Source organism: Echiichthys vipera, assembly GCF_963691815.1.
Source record: "Echiichthys vipera genome assembly, chromosome: X".
Taxonomy (NCBI): Eukaryota; Metazoa; Chordata; class Actinopteri; order Perciformes; family Trachinidae; genus Echiichthys; species Echiichthys vipera.
The window spans coordinates 12,571,737-12,593,108 of record NC_139825.1 but is presented as its reverse complement, the minus strand read 5'-3'; the positions used below and the strand labels follow the sequence as shown (position 1 = coordinate 12,593,108).

The 21,372-nt window shown below is 37.2% G+C and overlaps 1 protein-coding gene across 1 annotated transcript in view; it reads right to left on the bottom strand.

The window, feature by feature from the left end:
• igsf21a (immunoglobin superfamily, member 21a) overlaps positions 1-21,372 on the bottom strand; it is a gene marked incomplete at both ends in the record, with an annotated part of 253,389 nt that overhangs the window by 165,242 nt on the left and 66,775 nt on the right. Inside the window, one exon of the mRNA XM_083938799.1 lies at positions 19,792-19,904. Coding sequence (XP_083794925.1) covers positions 19,792-19,904 — 113 coding nt within the window. The remainder of the gene's footprint in view (positions 1-19,791; positions 19,905-21,372) is intronic.

Genomic DNA, 21,372 nt, shown 5'->3' with positions numbered 1-21,372 from the left:
AAAAAATATTTAAGGGATTCAATTATTATGTTTGAATATAGGAACAGTGTGCTATTTAAATCCAAATAGCAAAATAACAAATAGTTGAGGAAGTAGTGTAATCGTGAGAATATATAGATAAAGAAGTATCCGTCCACAGCACTCCATTATACAAAGTATTCTAATAAATTTGCAGAGTATCTGCGTTTTATAATTAGTTTTAAATTTACTCAGGAAAACAATTTACTAGCATGTGAAGAAAATAGATCTATTCAAGTTACGTAACCACAAAAATAAAGACATTTTTTTGCTTCTTTAAACAAGACCCCTAATCTTTAAAAATATCCTCTGTGTTAATATGTCAGGACAGCTGCGTTGGAACTGAAAAAAAATAGTCAATTGCCAGGGTCTCATGACATTTAAAAGAAGAACTTGATTGCACAGATGCAATCTCGACTTTGAACACCTTCAGAGGCTTCTTCTGGATAACTACCATGAGGAGTAGATGTCATGGCTGGTACTATGACTCACCAAGCTGAATGATGTTCTGGATGAATATCCTTTAGCCCCATTGGGAGTGTGATGTCTTTGAGTGTCTTGGACCTAGAGGTCAGCATCTCATTTTACACGGACAAAAATCTATTACAAAACCTATCTCTCTTCACTCGCATTAAATCCATTGGGGGAAGAGAGGCTTTTCTCTAATTGTTTTTTCTTGGCTGCAGAGCTGGACTGGTATGAGTGAACCAAGTCCATAGTATGGCTCTGATTGGTGAGCAGGTCATTCAGACTTATTTATTTGTTGCTATGTATAGTGTAGCATTATTCAAAGTATATTTTTTTTTTCTCTCTGGGATAAGTGCGGGTACCTCTGCATTAGACATTGAAAATTAACTGTATGAAACCATTCCAATTTTACAAACACACTAGAGTTAATACATCAACTTCCTGGTGCAATTTGAGATACAAATAAAGCTGGTATTTGGCAAGGAAAGCAATGTGGATAAATAAATGTTTCCCTATTTCCACAAACCTTTAAAAGCAACACTTTCATCTAACTAAATTAATCTACTGTTGATTAATAAAAGACAATATAAACACAGTGTGGTAACAATTCTGACATTTGCTTTTATATAGGGTACACAGGGGGTCAAGTAGGATCTTTTTTGTTTTTAGTGGCATTAACAACTACTTTTATCAAATACATAGAAAAGTGGGCGAGATGGCATTACATGGGAAAGTCATGATGGCTTAATCTTAGGCTGTATATAAAAAAATTGGATGTAGCCACAGTGACATCACCCATTGGTTTGTGGACTACTGTTTTGACGGATGAGTTGGAGCTGGTGAGGAGCGACGGCACCGCTACATGATGCACCACACCATGATATCTACTCATCAATCACAAGGCAAACCCTGCTTTAGGGTCTATTTTACTCTTAATGGGACCATCATTTACCTAATGAACATGTTGTATTGAAGAGGACTTAAAACTAGTTATTGAGACCTTAAACTCAACAGGAAAATATTTACCGAGGTAATAAATCCAGTGAGAAGTAAGGTCATTTTCTCATTGACTTCTAATTGGAGCCAGTAGAGTCTCTTCCCTGCTGGCCATTAGAAAGAATGCAGGTTTAAGGTACTTCCACATTTGCTTCGGCCTTTAGGCCTGAAAGAATTACTGTAATGACATCACAGTGATGGCTGATTCATAACACTGTTAGGTGCAGTATGGACGCATATCCGATAAACGAAATCAAGGTTCATGAACAGAAGAATGCAAACCAACTGATTAGAATGTTAATTATTTTGTTAAACATATGAGTTCTAGTTACGTTATAAAAGTTGTTTAGGCCATGCCTGCAGCTCACTACCTGTTCTTAGCTCTTTTATTTCCACAGAAAAAAAAATCATGTTGAAGGCCACATTGAGGGCTCTTGAAATATACAAAGGGCTCAAGCTGCCCTCTTGCCTTTTCACTTGTAAAATAGCAGGGCTCAAAATGTCCATGCTGAGAAGCCTTTTCCAACAAATAGTTAAACTGAAGCAGCAGTGTCCTTTTATATAATCTCTCTGTACCTGCAGTTGTCCTCAGAACAAGAAATCATGATTGACAAGCATAAAAATACATTATTTATGTCTGACCATCTAGATCTGTACAGTATGTTCCTTCAGAATTACATTTTTTTATTCTTGCATTTCAGTCATAATTTGCATCAATGATTAATGTAAATACAAAAAAGGAATCTGCATGGATTGATGAAAAACTTTATTCCATCTACATTATATCCCAAACAGTCGATGACAGTTCTTTTGAAACTATATATATTATTTTGATCTATATATAGTTTCAGATCAGAGTATTTTTTGGTGCAAAGGGCACATACACACACACAGAGACACAGACACACACAGACACACACAGACACACACACACACACACACACACACACACACACTCATGTTGCTTTCGCAGCTACTAAAAAACACCTCTTTGCAATGAAGAGCCCTCCAAAACCAAGAGATAAAAACCTGTGCATATAGAAAAAGCACAAGTATAAACTGTTTCTGTGCTCTCATCAGCTGTTATACTGTATCTAAGCACTTGTCCAAAGCAAGTTAGCACCTCAAAGAATACTTCTAGATTTAAGGATATATGTACTGTAGTCTGTAACTATCCCCTTCTGATCTAAAATGTCTTTAGAACTGTTGCACTCATTAAGCTTTAAATATTAAGATGGCCTATCATTTTTTTCTCTCTGCTACGCTCACAGGATAGTCTCAAGCAGCCTCATGAAACTGAATAAGAAGCTGAACAAAAATGATGGATGGACGAGTGAAAAGAAGCACTGACTATAGCCTTAAAGCAAAGGTCACGTCTAAAAGGAAGAAGTGGAAGTAGCTCCTTGCTGCAGCTCCATAGTTTTTAACTTACTTACTGGCATGTCCACATTCAAGAAAGCCCTTGTCTAATACAGGTCACCTTAAACTCAACAATAAAGACAATCAAGAAAATATTCCATGTTGCTTTTTAAAGGCAGTTAACTGTATTAATATCAATCTAACTGAAACTTAACATTTTTTACTTTCTACAGTATGAAAGTCTACAGTACAAACAATTATCACAAGCTAATTGTTAATGACCATTAGCAGGGTGATTTTGCTTTTTCTCCTTCATTGGTATATACTCAACCCTGATCAGCACTGTTTATGAATAAGCCATTTATGTGTGAATATGTTGTATAAGAAATGTAATATCACCTGGGTTATACTACTAACATAATGAGGAAATGTTGATCATTAAAATAAGCATGTGCATATGAAAAAATCATGATCCTATGTGTTTGTTTTTTGCTCTTCCGTAGTCTTTGCATTTGGCACAGATTAGATCAGCATGATTAAAGGAGACCTATTGTACTTGTTTTCGGGTTCATGTTTGTGTTATACTAGAACATGCTTTTGTGTATGTATAACAAAAAAAACCCATTCTTTTTGTCATTTCTCATTTTCTGACCATGGCTGCTAAACCTGTTTTCATCCTCTGTCGTAGTACTTGTCTCGTTCTGTTCATCTTCTGTCTGTAGACATGTTGCTATGATGTTTGTATGTGCAAAATACCTCATACCCAGTTTTTTTCTAGGTAAGTAGGTAAAAAAAATTAATGTTTTCAGTTAAAAAATGTTACTGAATTGTGTATCATTACATTTCCAGAAAATACTGGAACGATAATGTGACAATTTTCATTTTTTAACACATGTTGCACTAAAGTAACAATTTTACAATGTATATTACAAAGATGTTTTATGGTTTTTATTTTGTTAAAAACTGGAATGTGGCCCACATTTTTTTTTACATCAGTGGCTTTATCTTGATACAACAGCAGCTTTAATAGTTTTTATAGTTTTTTTTTTAGTAATTTAAACAGAAATGCAATGTGGTTTGTCGTGGATGATGTTTGGTATATGATATCCATAGTCTCACATTGGCAGACCAATTTCCACAGCGTCAGTGCTGAAGTATGGTCTGGCTACACTGGCTTATAATTTTGAGATAGGAGAAAAAGAACGCTCTGGTTAGTTTGTATTCCTTTAAACCAATCACGATTGTCTTGGGCGGTGGTAATTCAAGCCCCATAGCTGAGATAGCAAAATTAGAGGAGAATGACACATTCGGGATAAAGCCTGAGAGCCGGCACATGGCTGGATGTCAGGCATTAACCAGCACTGTAACTTCGATTAGCCAGACTATGTAAAGTTTACTATATTTATGACCTAAGGATGTTTTTATTGTATTACTCATATTGCTGCAATGTTGCAGAATAGTGCCTCTCTCTGTAAACAATTTATTATGGCTTACCAAAGATCATCAGGTTTTCAGACAGTGTGATTTTGGAGATGGGCAGTTTGGCCCACGGCTATGTTCCAGTGGGGTCAAAGCCTTGTTTGAAGGGATCAACAAAAAACAACCATCTGGAGACTGACCTGATTATTTTGTGGGAACACAATAAATAAAATAAGCCTACTGGAGTTCATCGTTGAGATGTTCTCAGAAAAGAAAATTTAAATTAATTATTGCCTCATGGTAGTAATATTTCCTTTTATTTGTCTTTGCTTGAATTAATTTAGAGGATGACTCTGCTGATAACTGTGGTTCCCATTGGGCCTTTGATACAGGGTATACCTGCTGGGATGCTGAAACAGCCACCTGAATAGGAAAAAGAGAATCCACACAGGCACATAAGCTGGATGGATGGATGAATGGATGGATGATAACTGTGTGAAGTGTTGATGTCTTTGAATAAAGCAATCAATATTTTCTAACAACTCACCTTTGTTGACAGAGCGTGTACTAATTTAGATAACGTCAATCAGTGGATAATTTGTTCCACGTTATGTTCTCCCTTTTTTAAATGTTACGTTATATTGCTGCAGTTTCTGTGAAGCTTGCATAAATAAGAAAGAGGCCCAAATATTGCTGTAATTACCTATATCTATACAATATTCAATGGATTCTGCTCCCACACTGGTGTTGCATCATGGACTATTAATGTTCTATTTGAATGCCTAGTTAAACATTTAAAAACTGTCACATGGCATTATGTTATTTCCAAAGGCACATGATATGTGTCTAAAGCAATATGAACCAACTGCAGTGGTATAAGAAAGATAAAGCTGAAAGATAATTGCCTCTTTCCCAATCTGGCTTACCATACAATGCAGGTATATCTGCCAGACTTGGCTCACACGTCAGGTTTCAAACACCTTCCGTGCAACCCAAGAAGATTGTGATGGTTTAAAGAAATACAGTTCAGAACGCCCCCCCATAGCATAATGTTAAATCTGCAGCCAGACAGTACTGCAGTGCTGGTTTATGGTCTGGCAATGCGAGACTACCTATTTCCTAATAACTTCTACAACTTAGGCCTACTGTATATTACCCTTCATAACTAAGCTACTAAACTTTAGGGTCACTGTAGGATCACTAAATCTAGTGACACAACCTGGCAGTGATGAACCACTTGTTTGACAGGTTTGTAATGAAAAACTAAATTCAGTAGTTTTGATACAGATATCATGTATTCTACTCATTTTGTGATTTTAAATAGGATACAAAGTAATGCCATGCTGAAAAGTGAAGGAAATTTGTCAAAATAATTTTTCCACAGTATTTAGCCGACCATAGCAATGTATTATAACCGACTGAGAACTGGGTAAAATAGTATCAACTGTACACACGCGTGTCCTGCAAAGCTCAGCAAAAACTGTATATTCTGCCAGCACATGAACTGTTACACTGTTACAGTGATGTCTCCGGCTGCAGTCGGAATATAATCAAAACTGTCAGTTAAGGTGACAACGAAATAACATATAACTCCCTATTAGTTTGAAATCACTGTACACCAGTGTCCAAGACTTAAAATATATATGCTCTCTCCAATATAAAATTGGTCACAAATATTTTCTTTCATTAAAAAAAGGTTACATACTGGTAGTTTTCTTAAACAGCAGCATCATTTTTAGCAGACTATAGCTTCTTTTACAACCCTGCTAGGTAACTTTCCACCTTCCGTCATTTCAGTGAGGGCAGGTGGCAGAGTGGAATTGTTTTTGACCAAGGCAGCAGGGGTATGAAGTGGTTGCTGCCCATGTGAACAGGTTTTGCACTGCCACCAAGAGTTCACCTAGCTGAAGTTTGGGAGGTAACTGCCCCGGGGTAAAAAGCTTTGCTTTTTTGGGAATGAACATGTAGTGCATTTGTGAAATATTTTCAGCTGTGGACTAATACACATCGGGTGCTCGAGTAATGAGTGTTTACAGCGGAAAGATGGTGTGGGATCAAGTGCCCATATTCATGGTAATGAAGGAACATGTCACCCAGTGCAGCAGTGTGGCTCACTGATGTGTTTTTAATCATTTTTGGACAACAAATATAGAGTTCTATGGTGCAAAGGAACACGGTACATTAGGCTTTGGCTGCACAGGCTGTACTTTTGACTAGTATCAGTCAATGATTGGTTTTATTCTTTTCATGGAAGATGGTGATTATAAGATATATAAAATATTTATTCACACATTACTTGAGTTTCTGACTTTGAGATTCTACAAAATAATGAATTAATAGATTTACAAAGCAGTCAAAGTATTTTTTTTATTGTTTTACCCTGATTGGAAATATATCTCATCACAGTCTATCCAAATAAACAGACAAGGTAGTAAACAAGTAAATAAATATATAAAGACCTAAATAAGTAAATGTTTTGTGTCTTTAGTGCCCCCTATTGGGTTGTGGCGGAGTAGAGGCCATGTGCTGCCAAGACTCCCCTGGCATGAAAATGACTTCCTCATCTAATGCAAATGTCACAAAGAGGCTCTGATCCACTCCTAATCACTAAGTAATCACTGTGATGTTTGATCCTTCTGTGATTGTTAGAATGGATTTCAAAAATCCGGTGCGATTCTGGTCGGGAGATTATACATTTTCAAGACATGTTTAAATTGGAAAAGCTCCAGTAAGCCATATAAAAGACTTAAACAGAAGTCATAACTTGAAAATTTAAATCACCTTCCAGATGGCAATTGTTAAAAAAATATACTGAAGTGAACATTTTGAGATCTATATAATGAACTATCATTACTTTCTTAAAAAAAAGGTGATTTTTTTTTCACAATATCTGTACTAATATCAGCACTGTGATTACATTGGATACTGTTATACAGCACATTTCTGGATAACAACAATAAGCAAAGAGATTAGAAATGAAATGTGCAATGCAATGTTTTTTATGATGCGTCTCTCATATACTACACCCTGACTTTCACATTTACCACAAAAATGAAAAAGTCTGATTTAACAATCAGAATGTATTTGATCCAATTGTCATGGAGATAAAATGATTCAGTGGGGAAAACCCAAATGATCTTGTGGAGTTTTTCACATAATCACTTTTTGAAATACCTAAATAATTAGATAAAGATTATGCTCTTGATAGGTACATAGGGATCTCTGGGAGATGTACGGAATGAGGAGGCATTATTCACTCTTAGCAGCATGGAAACAAAATATTCCATTGTCATCACAGCCACTGCCATCAGCAGAACGAGCGCTTAGACCAGCACAACAATAATCAGTCCCTATGTTGCTATTAGAAATTGTTGATATAAAGGGACTTACTAGCAGTTTACTAACAAGAAGTGTGTTATTATCATCCCATGTATAACAGGCTGCTTATTTGCCCCTGTGGCATCCTCAAAGGGGAAGGTTGCAGTGCAGTGATCCATATCACTTTATCTCCCATTCCCCTTGTGGCCCCACATTCGGCATAGAGCAGCAGGCTAATAAAGATGACAGAGGTTTGCACCACTGTTTAAAGGGGCAGACTGCATTTTTGTTTTATCTAAATTGACATTTTAGAAAAATACTTGATTTGTAATGAAAGGGATTTTTAATGTCCTTTTAGATTGGCCAGTTTTCCTCAGGAAAGCCAGGGACAATAACCACATCAGGATGTAATAACTTGGGCTGTTGATGCCAAAATCAGTACCCTGCATGTGGCTCATGTGGGTTTACTTGAAACACAAATTGTTCTCTTACCAAAATGAGCAAAATGTTACATTTGTAAAATGCAAATAAATAATAATTAATTCATACATAAAAGAATAACAGCATTTTGATACAAGTAAATATATCACTATAACACATTTATGCTTAGATGTGTATTGCAATCAGTGGCTTTTCAAAACGTCTTTTTTCCACAGTTTGTAAAGCAAGTGTTTACAGTTTACTGCTTTCAAACACAACAGGGCGCATTAGTGTTAAGTTATTCCTTCTGAAGGACTTGTGATCGGAGGTTGAACCCAAGTGCAGAAAAAAGGATTAAGGCAGGGAAATGCTGAGACACTTTAATGATGCCACAGTCAAACAAGGGGCCTACAGAGGAGAGCTACAAATTCTACTGCCAAGTTGGGCACACAAGTTAAATAACTCACTGTACAAGATAACAGACAAAATTAAAACCAAACAGTTTTCGCACTAAAAAGTTATTTTCTTAGTTGAACTTGGAAGATTTTTCCTTTCACCATGTCAAGACACAGGGAGGTTAATTTTCACAGCTACTGAATTATCCTGTGGGGAACTCAGGGGCTGATGGTAACAAGAGCATGAGTGAATGGATGTGAACATGTCCTGGGAGCCAGTGCTAAATCCGCACCATGGACAGAGGCCGGGGAATCCCTTTGGCGCAGAACTTACAGCTGCCCTTTGGCCAATAGTGATCTGCCCATGGTACTACTCTTTGTAATGCAATGTCTGTAGTAAGGTATACAAGGATTTGTGCATAAACAAGTGCAAAAAAACTTTAAAAGAAAGGCCAAAACAGTAACAATGAGATGGAGTTTCTTCCATTAGGCAATCCTGGTCCTGAACAAGTAACTTGTTTATATTAACTAATAACTACTAATAATTTCTGCCCCGCATTGCATGCTCTATGTACCAGTTCTATAGCTTCAATTGTCCTGTAAATCATCCATAGTCATACTGTTTTCTCTGAAATGTACTGATATATTGTTGGTTTTGTTAAGTATTGTATTTTATTTGGTTTATTTTATTATTTTTGTCATGATCTTGAGTTTTTGTTTAGTTTTTATCCTGTTTTATTTTGAACTATCTCTCCTTGTATCATATCAAATTTCACTTTTTGTCTATGTGTCTTTTTCCTGCCTGTTTTCCACCTTAACCGTATTCTGTTAAATAAGGAGTTAATTGTGTATGCAGTCTTTGTCCATCTCCTATCTCATTGTCAGTTCGTCATTGTGTCTTCCTCTGCACAAAAGTTTCACCTGTTCCTGGTTATTATTCCCAGTGTTATTATTCCCTGTTTTTGTTTTCGGGCTACTACTTGTGATTTTGTTTTCTCTACATTAAATAATCACATCCTACCTGCAGCCTCTTCAGTAGTTTCCTGTCTTTCTGAAACATGACAAAAGTTGCATATCCTGTCCAAATCGCAGAGCAAGTGATATCAAATCAGCCATTTTTTACAGACAAGTTGACAGTTTGTACAGTTACAAGGTGGTCTACAATCTCTAAAACATTATCTAGCTTAATGCTTTGCAAGCTAGAAAAAACACATTACCATGATTACATGTGATTATGGAGCCTAAGCTACAGAACCTGAAAAGTTTCCCCTAAGATAAAGATACCAGCAGCATTTCTGAGGATGGATATTGTTCTTAATTTTACTCATATATTCTACTTCAGAAAATGTTTCGGCACTACCAATTTTCAAATGACAGATAGACAGACTCTTTTATGAAGACAGACAAACAGAGAAATAGATAAGTTAATGTTGTGCATAAATAGACAGTATGCATTAGCCTGCAAACATTGTTCATATGTTCATATGTATTAGGGCCTTTGTCTGTAAGCAGTCGTTTTGACTCCCCCAGTCACATGTCCCCATGTGGCCTCCATTTTGACACAGAACAAAGAGCCCTTGTCACACCTCCATTTCCCAGGGGGCCCCACAACGCCACACCTGGGAGACCAGTCCTCAACGTTCATTGGTCAAACCTGGTCTTAGACCAGTGACATAATGTTCTCTGAAAAAGTTTGGAGCAAATTCAAATCACCCTCGCTTTGCGAAATAGCAGTGTCCCAGGACTGCTGACTTGCTGTTGGGGATACCGAAGCCTTAAAAATGACTTTCCCTCCCTCCCAGAAGTAAGAATAATGTAGCTTTGCTCCTAATTAAAAACAACCAGTTTCCTTTTTTTTTTTTTTGGATTGTTTTGTTCTTCCATTACCTTTTTGTTTTATTCTGTTTTGTAACTTCCACAGCAAGACGACAGTGGTTTTGACATCTTTGAAAGGATTAAGGCGACCAGTTTCCCTTTTCACCCTTTCTTCAATGTCCATCACGTGTTCAACCAGGACGTGACGAGCGTTTGGACTAAAAGGACCAGCTGTGTGCCACTCCTGACTGCTCACTGCAACAGGAAATTTGCAACCAGCTAAAGAATCCACAGAGTTATTCTCTCAAGTAAGGCTGACAGTCTGGGCCGATGTTGTTAGAATTGTTTATGCTAATTTTTGTTGCTTTTGCTGGTTGATTTTTGCTGAATGTGTTTCAATTGTCTTTGCACCCCCTTTTTTATGAGATAACCATATTGCATTCCTTTCCACTGTGCCTCATTGATATAACACACACACATGTAGCGAGAGCGGTACCGAGGTGCAAAACTGATCAGGCTCAGGGTGTCAATGCTCCCGACTGTTCATTTCCCCACATCGTACCAACCTAAGATCTGTCTCTTGCCATCCATTGTCTTGCCATGTGGTGCCTGTAACCTCCCCTCTCTCACCGGGTTACTGGAGCCGCCATCTTGTTAAGCAGGCAACACATTTGCAAATTATACCTAATAGTTACTGTATTTGTGGTGATAAGCTAACCTTCATACACTAAACTTGTAATTACATTTATTTCCATTATGATCAACTAAATGATTGAGTGAGGTGTTCATAATCTAAGACAGACAGAGACTGGAATCAATAAGTGCGCTATCGTTCTGTGTAAAGAGTGGTGCCTCCTGAAGATTTTGATTTTTTTTTTTAATTAATTCATATTTATTAATTTTTCTTGATACATATTACATTTGATAGTCACATTTTTTATTTCATTGACCTAGAGTACCTACAAATGAGACAGGTAATGTTTTAACCTACAGAGCTACACAGCAGGAAGTTAGACACCCAAAAACCCCACAGGAGTGTGCTGTGAGTGCACACTCAGCAAGCTCTCTTCTGTACTCACAGCTTCCAGTTGCCCAGGCAACCCTGTCTTGAAGATTTTAAACTTGGATTTAACATAGGACGCCTCCTGTGTCTTACCACGGTCAAGAAACAAGATTACATGCTTGAAAAACACTCCACTCTGGTTGAGAGCCCAGTAACATATCTTTGCCATTGAATTTGGAGGTATCATATAGTCAGATTAAGACAGTAAATTAAATGACACACTGTCCTCAGGTAATGTACTCCTTTATTTCATGGCTGACTGTGACAAGATATAAGTAATTTGCATAGCTGTTATATTGTGCATTCACACTGTCAACAGCTTTAATGGGATTGTCAAAATATGAGCCACAAGTAAATCTGGAAAATGTAAAAGTTAGAGAAATTAGAATAAGAAGAGCTGCAGAGTTTGTGTGGGCACCAAGTGTCTCACTATTATACACAAATAAGTTTCTTCCTGTAAGTCAGACTGTGCAGTTGCAGTCAGGTCAGCATGCTATGTGTTATTTTCATATTTCCAAATATAAACATAACTTCAAAGAAACTAAGGCAGCTAGCCTATGTACAAACACTTTAGTATATGTGTACAGCACTTCTGTACTGTTAAGATAATGGCAATATGTTGAGAGGGATGAACTGTGCATGGAGCACCTGGATATGAGAACTCTCAAAAAGTCACGTAGGACTGCAGTCTGTTCATGATACGTGAACAATGGTGGTAAGCCGGTACATCATTTTGGAATGTGAGATGTAATCATGTACATCAATCCAAGTAGATGGATTTATTACTTTTTCAATTTGAAAAAAAAATCAGAGTGAATGATTGCAAGACACCAACAGCCAACTGTCCAATATTTGTTTGAAGAGAAGGAAAACTTACTGGCACACTCAAGGGACTTGTTCCATGTAACCACAAAACAGAAAAAAACAGAAAGACCAAATGATCCATTGAGTCGAGCTTCTTATGAACAATCAAAGTCAGACATGTATACATCATCATTATTTTTTAGGTGTAGTGTTAAGCATTACGACTTGTAACTCCTTCAAGGTCCCCAAGGGCTTGGTAGCTTCCCTGATCAATCTTACCCTGGCTCGGTCATCCAGTTTGTAGGGGCGGCCCGATCTAGGCCAGGTCTGGGTGGTGCCATATGCCTTCCACTTCTGGACAATACTCTGAACGGTACTCAGAGGGAAATTTAAAGCCATTTAAATTTTTTACATCCTAACGTGTGCCTATCCACAACATTATCCCGGAGCTGTTTTGAAAGCATCTTTCCAACCATGGTGAATTCTTTGTGTTACCATGCACTCCTAGGAGTGGAATCCTCAAGGGACAGCTGATTTTATTCTGAAGTAATCAAAAACACCACAGTTTATGTCAAGTGAAGGCCAATTAACTTAGTGTGTAATCTGGAAGGTGATTGGTTATACCGGAGAATGTTTAGAATGTTTTTTCTAAAAGGAATCATAACTCCAACCCTGCTATTCTAGTTTTTCATTGTTTGTTAATTTTCAGAAATTCACTTGATTGTTGTAAGGCACAATGTGTAAAATAAAAAGTTAATATATATTTTTTTAATGTAATATAATTTCAGTCTCTAAAACAAAAAAGTGACTATTTCAGAAGGGTATAATGACTTTCTATAGGCACTGTACTAGTGGATACATTTACACTCTAAGACACAAAAAAATGGACTTGAATTAAGTTAAAAGAAATCAACGTAGACCATTGAAATGAGACATGACACCAACTCTGGTCTCAACTCCTTTGTTCTGTCAAATGAGTCTGATAGCATAGATAGATGTAACGGATTCATTACCCTGTCAGAAAGAGCTTGCTGATGGCAAAGTAAAGCGGAGACTTTAAAAAAAAAAACAATAAAGCACACACTTAGATTTATTTAGGGTGAACTATGTATTGCTGCTGCCCCCATCCACAGCAGTGTATTGCTTAGCTTCCATGTTGGTACTCCTGGCTGCTTCTCCAAACTAAAGGAATACCAACTGCCATCTACTTTGTAGTAGGTATCTGTAGGTAACACACTGACTATGGATAAGTATATCATACAACTCCACTTAAAAAAATCTACTATCCCTTTAAGCTTCATTATAACCCCATCACCTTTCTACTTCACCTTTGCTACTGAGCATAAAAATCAGGTAAGGTCACATTTGTCTTTAAGATGTTTGACCATAAAAGGATTGGTTATCAATAATAGCTTCATATTTCTATATCACCATGCAGTCACATTATGCTCTAAGGTGTTGTAGCACAGAGTATGTGGAGGCAGGTGGCTTCATTAAAATTTGACAAGCTTTCAATGTTATTCAGCTGATGATTGAGATTCACGACTCTTTGGTTATTGTCCTTTGTAGACATCATATACAATGTCGATTGCTTGCTGCTCAAACACAAATACCAGCACACCACACAGTAGGAAATCTTTCTCTGCCACAGCATATTATCATGTATATATATATACACTGTATATATTCATCTACTATACCTCATGGAAGTATTAGAGTTATTTAAAAAGCAATACTACTGGTATTCCACAAGCTAATTATCCTTGAAACCATAGTCTTTGTTATTTGAATTGCAACTTAAAACATTTAAGACCAATCAATCAATTCCAACCAACAATATAAAATTATGCTTTAATGCATCTATGGAGTGTTTATGTGATGTGTCGCCTTGAATTTTAGTCCTTTAAAATCCAAACTTTCCACTGGTGAAATTCTACTCTGCAATAAAACAACCAACGATTTTATATACACACACACTGTGTATTGTGTATAATTTAGGGCGCACTCACACTGTCCAAACAAACTAGGCTTTACCCGTAAAACCTGTTTGGGTACAGTACGGATGGACAGTGTGAGTGCACCCTTAGGGAGCAGCTCATGACACTGACCCAACTGGATTATTAATTGCATGGCATCTACCAATTTTTTACCTTTTTTTTAACCATTGTCTAAGCAAGTCTGGGTATTTGAATGATGGATCTCGAAATTAAAAGCACATTTCTCTAACCTTCAGATTTCACTATATTTATTTCATTAAAAAACTAAGAACAAGACATCATCTAAGAAAATAATTGTTTCAAATGTGGTGGTGACCACATTTCAATGTTTTCTGGCTCGCTCATCCTCACAATAACCCACGCAATTTGTTAACATGAACACAAAATGTTTCTAGGATGATTAATATTTTTCTCTTTAGCTTTTGATGTTGCACGTTATCTTGTAAAGCTATGTACCCACACTGAAGTTGTAGTGGAGAGAGTGGAGTTCAATTCACTAGAGAGCAGGATTATAAATACAGGTGAGTTTGAATCCTTATAATGAAATGGACAGAGGTAGACACAGCTGAATGATAAGATGTGTATAAATAAAACAGCTCAGCTACAAGAGGCCAGTGGTAAATTAGGGAAGTGTCTTAGGAAAGACACTTGCGTTAGTGAGAGAGAGAGAGGATTCCAGAAGAGTTATGTCAGGGATGATGGAGGAGAGAGCGAGGGAAGAGGGAGAACAGGAGAGAAGGGATGGTTGATCCAGGGACTAAAATAACTATAGTCCAGAGATGCACGCAACAGACAAGCTAACAGACACCTCTTGCTCCTCCAATGTCAATGTGGTATACCTGGGTGTCACTGGGAGACGTCCCATATGTGTACATTCATGAGAATGACATAAATTAAAACAGGCACAGCATGAGATGAGCTTGTATGCAGGTCCGTGAGCACCGCCATGGCAGTATTCTTCTCTCAAACAGGCAGCACATTAGCACCACCCTATAAAATGATCCATCATTACTATTTGGTGTGCTATTAAAGCATAATAGACAGCTTGATGGCATTACATATCCATAGTCCATCCTTAGTCTTAATCCATGGCCTGTCAGTATTCCCAAATCACTAAAAACATTAAATTAATTAATGTGAGTTCTAGTGCAAAGCCACACACTTGAGAGGCTTTCATTTATTAGCTCTTGAGCATTAGCTGCAGGGCAATACAACATCCATTACTGACAACTGCTCTCATTCTGTTGCGTTCACTCCCTGTCTCTCTTCCTCTACTAATCTTATGTCGTCTTGTGTAAACTTAGATGAGAGGTCTCATAAGACATCCTATCCGTATGGTTATTATCTGAGGCAGAAAATGTTTTATTCAGTCTGTTTTGCGGGTTGGAGCTACGTTCGATTAAACATTCATTTGAAAAAAGATTTTTTCTTGAATATTCTGTGTGAGTTTAATGATACATTTCAATATCAATATCAATTAATTTTAATATGCTTTATCTATATCTGTAATTGGTGTTGACAGCTCTGTGGTCTCATTGGGATTTGTTTCTGCTTCTCAGTTGATTAAAATATTTGCTGGATAATACATCAGGTAAGATAATAATGTGTGTTGAAGAACATAGCTAAGTTAGCTAACTAGCTAGCGAGCAAGCTCAGGAAGCCCAGATGATGCTTATTGTGGGAGACGAGAGATGATCTCCACTGAGCGCTTTCACACAAAACCAAGTTTTACTACAATAAACCGACAATGTTACTTTCTAGAAATGTTAAATTACCTTTTAAATTGACAAATATCCCGTGTGTAATTCATGGAAGAATTCAAACAGGATCAAAAAATGATTTGTCTCTCCCTGTTTTTGACTACCATTCATATTTTTTTGCCAAAATACAATCCCATGGGGCTCACCAGAAGTGTTGTTCACAAAATTCGACCGATATTGTTTTGTAAAAGTGAAACATTGTTTAAAAAGAATATCAGATGAATTCACGTTATGTTATTAAAACCTTTCAATCACTTTCTGCCATCTGTGCTGTCCGACTGACTGACTCTTTTTTTTTTTGGGTTGCAACCAGTATTAAGCTGTATTTTGAATTATAAAGACTGAGAAAAGTGTAAAACCATATATAGCATCGGGTAGGCCTGGGTCTAATTGAAACAAATTGCACATCACTTTGTCTGTGAATGGCTTTTGGCAAGAAATACATATTTGTTAATGCTTAGCCCATACAACTTAAACATGAAAAAAACATGAAATAACTTCACTGTCATTTTTACATTTGGTCACCTTCATTAAATGTGCAAATTTAGTTTGGATTACTAGTCACTATTATAATTTTTTTTCTTCACATACATAGTGGGTTCTGTGAGATCACACAAAAATAGTAAAGCCAATGTTTAAAAAAAAACAAAAGGTGATTTTCATTATAATAATTACAAATGATGAATAATGAGAATTTTATGAAAAAGTGTGCAGCTAATGGCTGCTGTAAGCTGGATAACAATGGACGCTAGCTCTACTTATTAAAAGCCCTTGCCCCAATGCAGCATATTTATTACTAGGTGGAGTCAATGAGGATGACAAGTATAAATTATTTATTTCTAAAATCTTAATGATAGGAGAGAGTGTGGCTTTAAAAGAAAAAAAAACATCATGTCCCTCGTCAAAAATTGCTTTAATATAACAGAAACCCTGGTGTAACTCATCAAATCCATGACTTTTATCTCTCCGGTTTTGAATATAATGTGGGGAATTTGAGTTAGTGTGGGTTGGAAGGTTCTCTATAATAATCAGGTTTATTATGAGTACATCCAAAGATCTGCTAATTCTGATTGCAGTCTAGATATGTTATGTATTAAAAAATCCTCAAACGGAATATGTCAGGATCTAGCAGCACAAATGAACACTTGCTGAACTATTCCGTTTTATACAGCCCTGTCTGATTGGCAAAGCTTCGATTAGATTTGAGAATTCCCCAGGTGAGTATCAACCCCCAGTTCCATTTGAACAGGAGGTAAAATGAGAAGTCAACATTATTTAGTCAAATAAAAGGCAGAGATAAAAAAAACTTTGGCAGCCAAGTAGTGGGTAATTGATTTATAATGTATCAACGTTTGTGCTGAGCAGTAGCCACTGGAGAGCTATTGCCAGTTTCTGTTACAGCCTCTTTGCTTTCTTATTGAGAACACTTAATATGGGCATCTCTGTTCTCACAATGGTTATTTAAACTATACAGCTATCCATAGACACCACAGACATTTGACAGAATATAAGAAAAACAACGCCCACCAATCCCTGCCTGATTAAACAAATTGTCACAGCAATGAAAGTGATCTATGATACAAAGGTGAATGTGTTAAGTGCCATGAATTTCTTTCTGTCCTACCTTGAAAGGTCAGCATTTGCTAAGATGTGTTAAGAGACATTGTTTTATTTCAAAAAAAAAAAAGTGAAAAAGCAGAAGCTACTCCAAAGACAGAGTTCCTGCGTGAGCTATACACCGCTCCTCGCTTATTAATGAACAGTATTCCAGCACAGGCTGGAGGGTGAAACCAAGGTCAATGTACAAATACAATTATCAAATACTGTTTAAATAATTATCAAGTAAGATGAAATTCACCAATAACTATTGCATACTGGCAAAGGGACATTAGGAAGTTAACCTTGTGCCAGTTGAATGGTCAGTGACCCAAGATGACAAGGACCTCAAATAATCGGTGTTAAATTGTAAAATCATTTTCCCTTTTTGTTGATAGAGGCGTCTTGTTTTTGTAGTGAACTTGAGCATTTAGTTGATTATACCGCAGAGATATCAATTCAATTCAAAAAACTTTATTTGTCCCCGGGGGGCAATTTCACTCGGGTGGTAAAAGAATATCAAACAGCACATAATAGTGAATTGTAGTACTGATTGAGTCTTTTTGGCAGGATCTTTTTAAAATGCATCAGTTACTTACTGATTGTTGGGAGATTCAGAAGAGACAATCTCTAAAAAAACAAAACAACCACATCAAAATTAGAAGCTCAGAGAAAGTGCTCCTGAATTAAAGGGACAAATAATGATATCTTATGAAACAGTGACCAATCAGAAGTGGGCCGCAACAGTTACGTTTGGTATTAGGTTTAAACACGAAAACTACTGTTATGTGACTGGTTAAGTTTAGGCAACAAAAGGTGAGCGTTATGGTGAGGCATCATTAGGATCAGAAAAAAGATTGTGGTTTGGCTCAGTACTTCCAGGACATGAAAAACAACGGGAGAGGAAACTCCAGTGGCCAAGATGAAAGTCCTGTAATTTGGAACCAATCCATCACCCCAACCTACCTTCAACGGTCTTATACGAGATCAACGGTCGTATACCATGTCCCATGCTTCCCATAGATGAGATACCCATGAAATGAAATATAGTTCGCTTATTTCATCAGAAATAAATACATGAATTACACAAAAAATAAACACATGAAATACACACAAATTACTGCACATTACTTTTCATAGTTATATGTACAAAAAGGGAGTGAAAACAGCCTAGCCTAGAGTTATGTTACAGACACAACAAAGTACTTTTATTGCTTAAACCTGACTACGTAGAACACAGCCAAAGTTTGACATGCAGGGCTTCCCAGTGTCTTGACGAGTGATGCCAAGGGGTCCTGACAAAGCAGCCATATATGGCCAGTTGGGATGAGAATGGGTGAGATACCATTGTCAGGTGTTTTTTCTAAACTTTGGAAAGCTTTCCCAAGAGCCAAAAATTACATACACAAACAAAAATATATAACTGTTTTCAAAGGCTGAATATTACTCCACATGATAACGCAAACACTACAGTGCAGTGGAAGCCATCTTAGCCGAATCTATTGTTCAGGAAATCAAAACTGCACATTATAGTGTACAGTATTCTCATCATCAAAGCCATCCTTAAAATCCATCTGCCTGTGTGCTGCTCACTTGTTTAGTTCACTTGATTAGATCACAAGCACGACACAAGTAAATGCAAGAATTAATTTGATGGAATACCTAGGCTTGGTTGATCTGTTCCAGAATTATACAAATCCAATTATCAATCAGCAACTTCATAAACATCATTGTTGCTTTAAGTAAATCTGTATAGAACTCAAGAATTATTGGAGTTTATTGGCGAAAACAAATAGTCAGACAAGGGTGTGATAGTGGCAGCTGCTACTGCTTTACAATCCAAGTGCTTATCAATGGCTCTTGAAGTAAAACAAATGTATCGTCTATGAATTGTAATATTTAGCAGATTTGTTTCACCAGTCTTTACTCTATTCAGAACTTTAAAACATGCCAGTTTTATGGAGAAAATAATCTCTATCTTGGACATACAAAGATCTCTTTTTTGTTTTTTTCTCCTCCAACAGCAATCCAATTAGTGGCAGCACTTAGGCAGTGTAGTACACCAACTGTTGAGTCACCAGCTGTGAACTATTAAGAAATGATGGTGATGACCAGCAGATTGTGAAATCCAATTCCCAAGCAACCCCCAGTGATGCCTCCCATACAGCTGGCCCAAATAATAGCTTGTTTGCCAACCACTGAAGTTTGACAGTGCATGGATGTACTGTAACACAGCCTTAAACCTGTGATATGCCTGTTGGCATGGACCTCCTCAGATGCCAAATGGCTAAAATGAAATAAATTAATGCTCTAGAGAGAATTGAGTGCTTAATGGTATTGAAAGTTTAGACCGGTTTACTCACCCTGTACCAAACAATCTCTCGAAGCCTTCCGTCAGTTTTGAAGTTACACTTGAGAGTAACAGTCTCTCCTACAACAACGGGAGGCAGGGGCTCTATGGTAACTGTCAAATATCCTGGGGAGGGGAAAAACAGAGAAAATTAGTTTTATTACAGCCATAAACCATAAAAACACTTTGCCAGAACAAGACCCTTTTTTCTTCCCTGCTGAGGTAAATGTTAGACAGCAGCAATAAAGCAGTCATGAATTTACAGTACATGAATCATTTTAAAAAGCATAAGATAGACTGAGTCCGCACTCTGTTTTGGAAGAATGCCATGATTCATTTGTTTGCAATTACACAACAAGCACTCTCCCACAAGGGGGTTAAGTATCTTGGTAAATAGCACTTTAGTTGTAGTTACTTAAGGTGAAAGAGAGTGTTTTGAGTTGCACAATTTCTTCATAGTGCATTCGTTTGTGAAGCCTGCCCTCTTTCCAGGTTACATGGTTGATGCATTTGAGTGGCTCAGGCTTTAGCTGTTTTAGCAACACCTGGAAGCTGCGTTTTCAATTATGTTCACATGTATCAATTTTTTCATATGGATAGTCTATATTGTAATTGTATTATGTTGGTCTAGTCTGTACACATGATATCTGTTGCACATCTGTCAGTCGTCCTGATGTTTCTTCAAAAATGATTGATAATTGTTAAGAAATTTGATGGGGGCAGTTTTTCTTTATTGGTTCCAAAAGTATAGGGTGCTGTGTGCTGTTCAGATTGTTGAGTCCCCTGAGGCAAATTTGTGATTATTTATATACAATTACCAAGCCCCTACCACAGCGACTTCTTGGTTCATCCAGTCAGGAAGTGCCAAAACTGCAGTGTCCAGTAGGTGTTGTTTGCACAATAGAGCAGTTTCTCATTGACCCCATGTTAAACAGGCCATTTTCATAGCATAACTAAACCTACTTAAGGCCTGGTACAATTTTTGGCAGATTTTTCTTTGGAACAGGCTAGTTTTTACTTTATTGGAGGTTAAAGTTTATGAATAATTAGGGGCGCGGCCTCTTGAGTGACAGTTAGCCTCTGGCCCTCACTTCGCCTCGGAGGCTAATTTTCAGGATTAGCACACTAACTCTGTCATATCGAACTCAACTGCGGTAATTTGTGTGATGCTGTTACTTTAAGTGACAGGATGGTTTGCTCTACGATCAACTGTACCAACAGATGGTTCAGGAACACAACATGTTAATGTTAGCTCTGCTATGCTAATTAAATAGCTGCACTTGCACAATGACTTGCAATACAGCCTACTGTTGATGGCACATACAGTACATATTAATCTGGAGCACCGAGAGGATTCAGGCAGTGAGGGTAGGTGTTTTACAGTCTATGGGCACGGTACTGTGTTGAATATCAGTTTAAATCATCATAAATCGAGGCAGCGGCCGCGGGTTCAACTCTGACCTGCAGCCATTTGCTGCCTGCCCCCCCCCGCCCTCTCTCACCCCATTTCCTGTCTTTTCTATAAAATAAAGGCTTGGAAAACTGCCAAAAAATATAATAAAAAATTATAATAACTGTCGAATTAGAGGCTCAG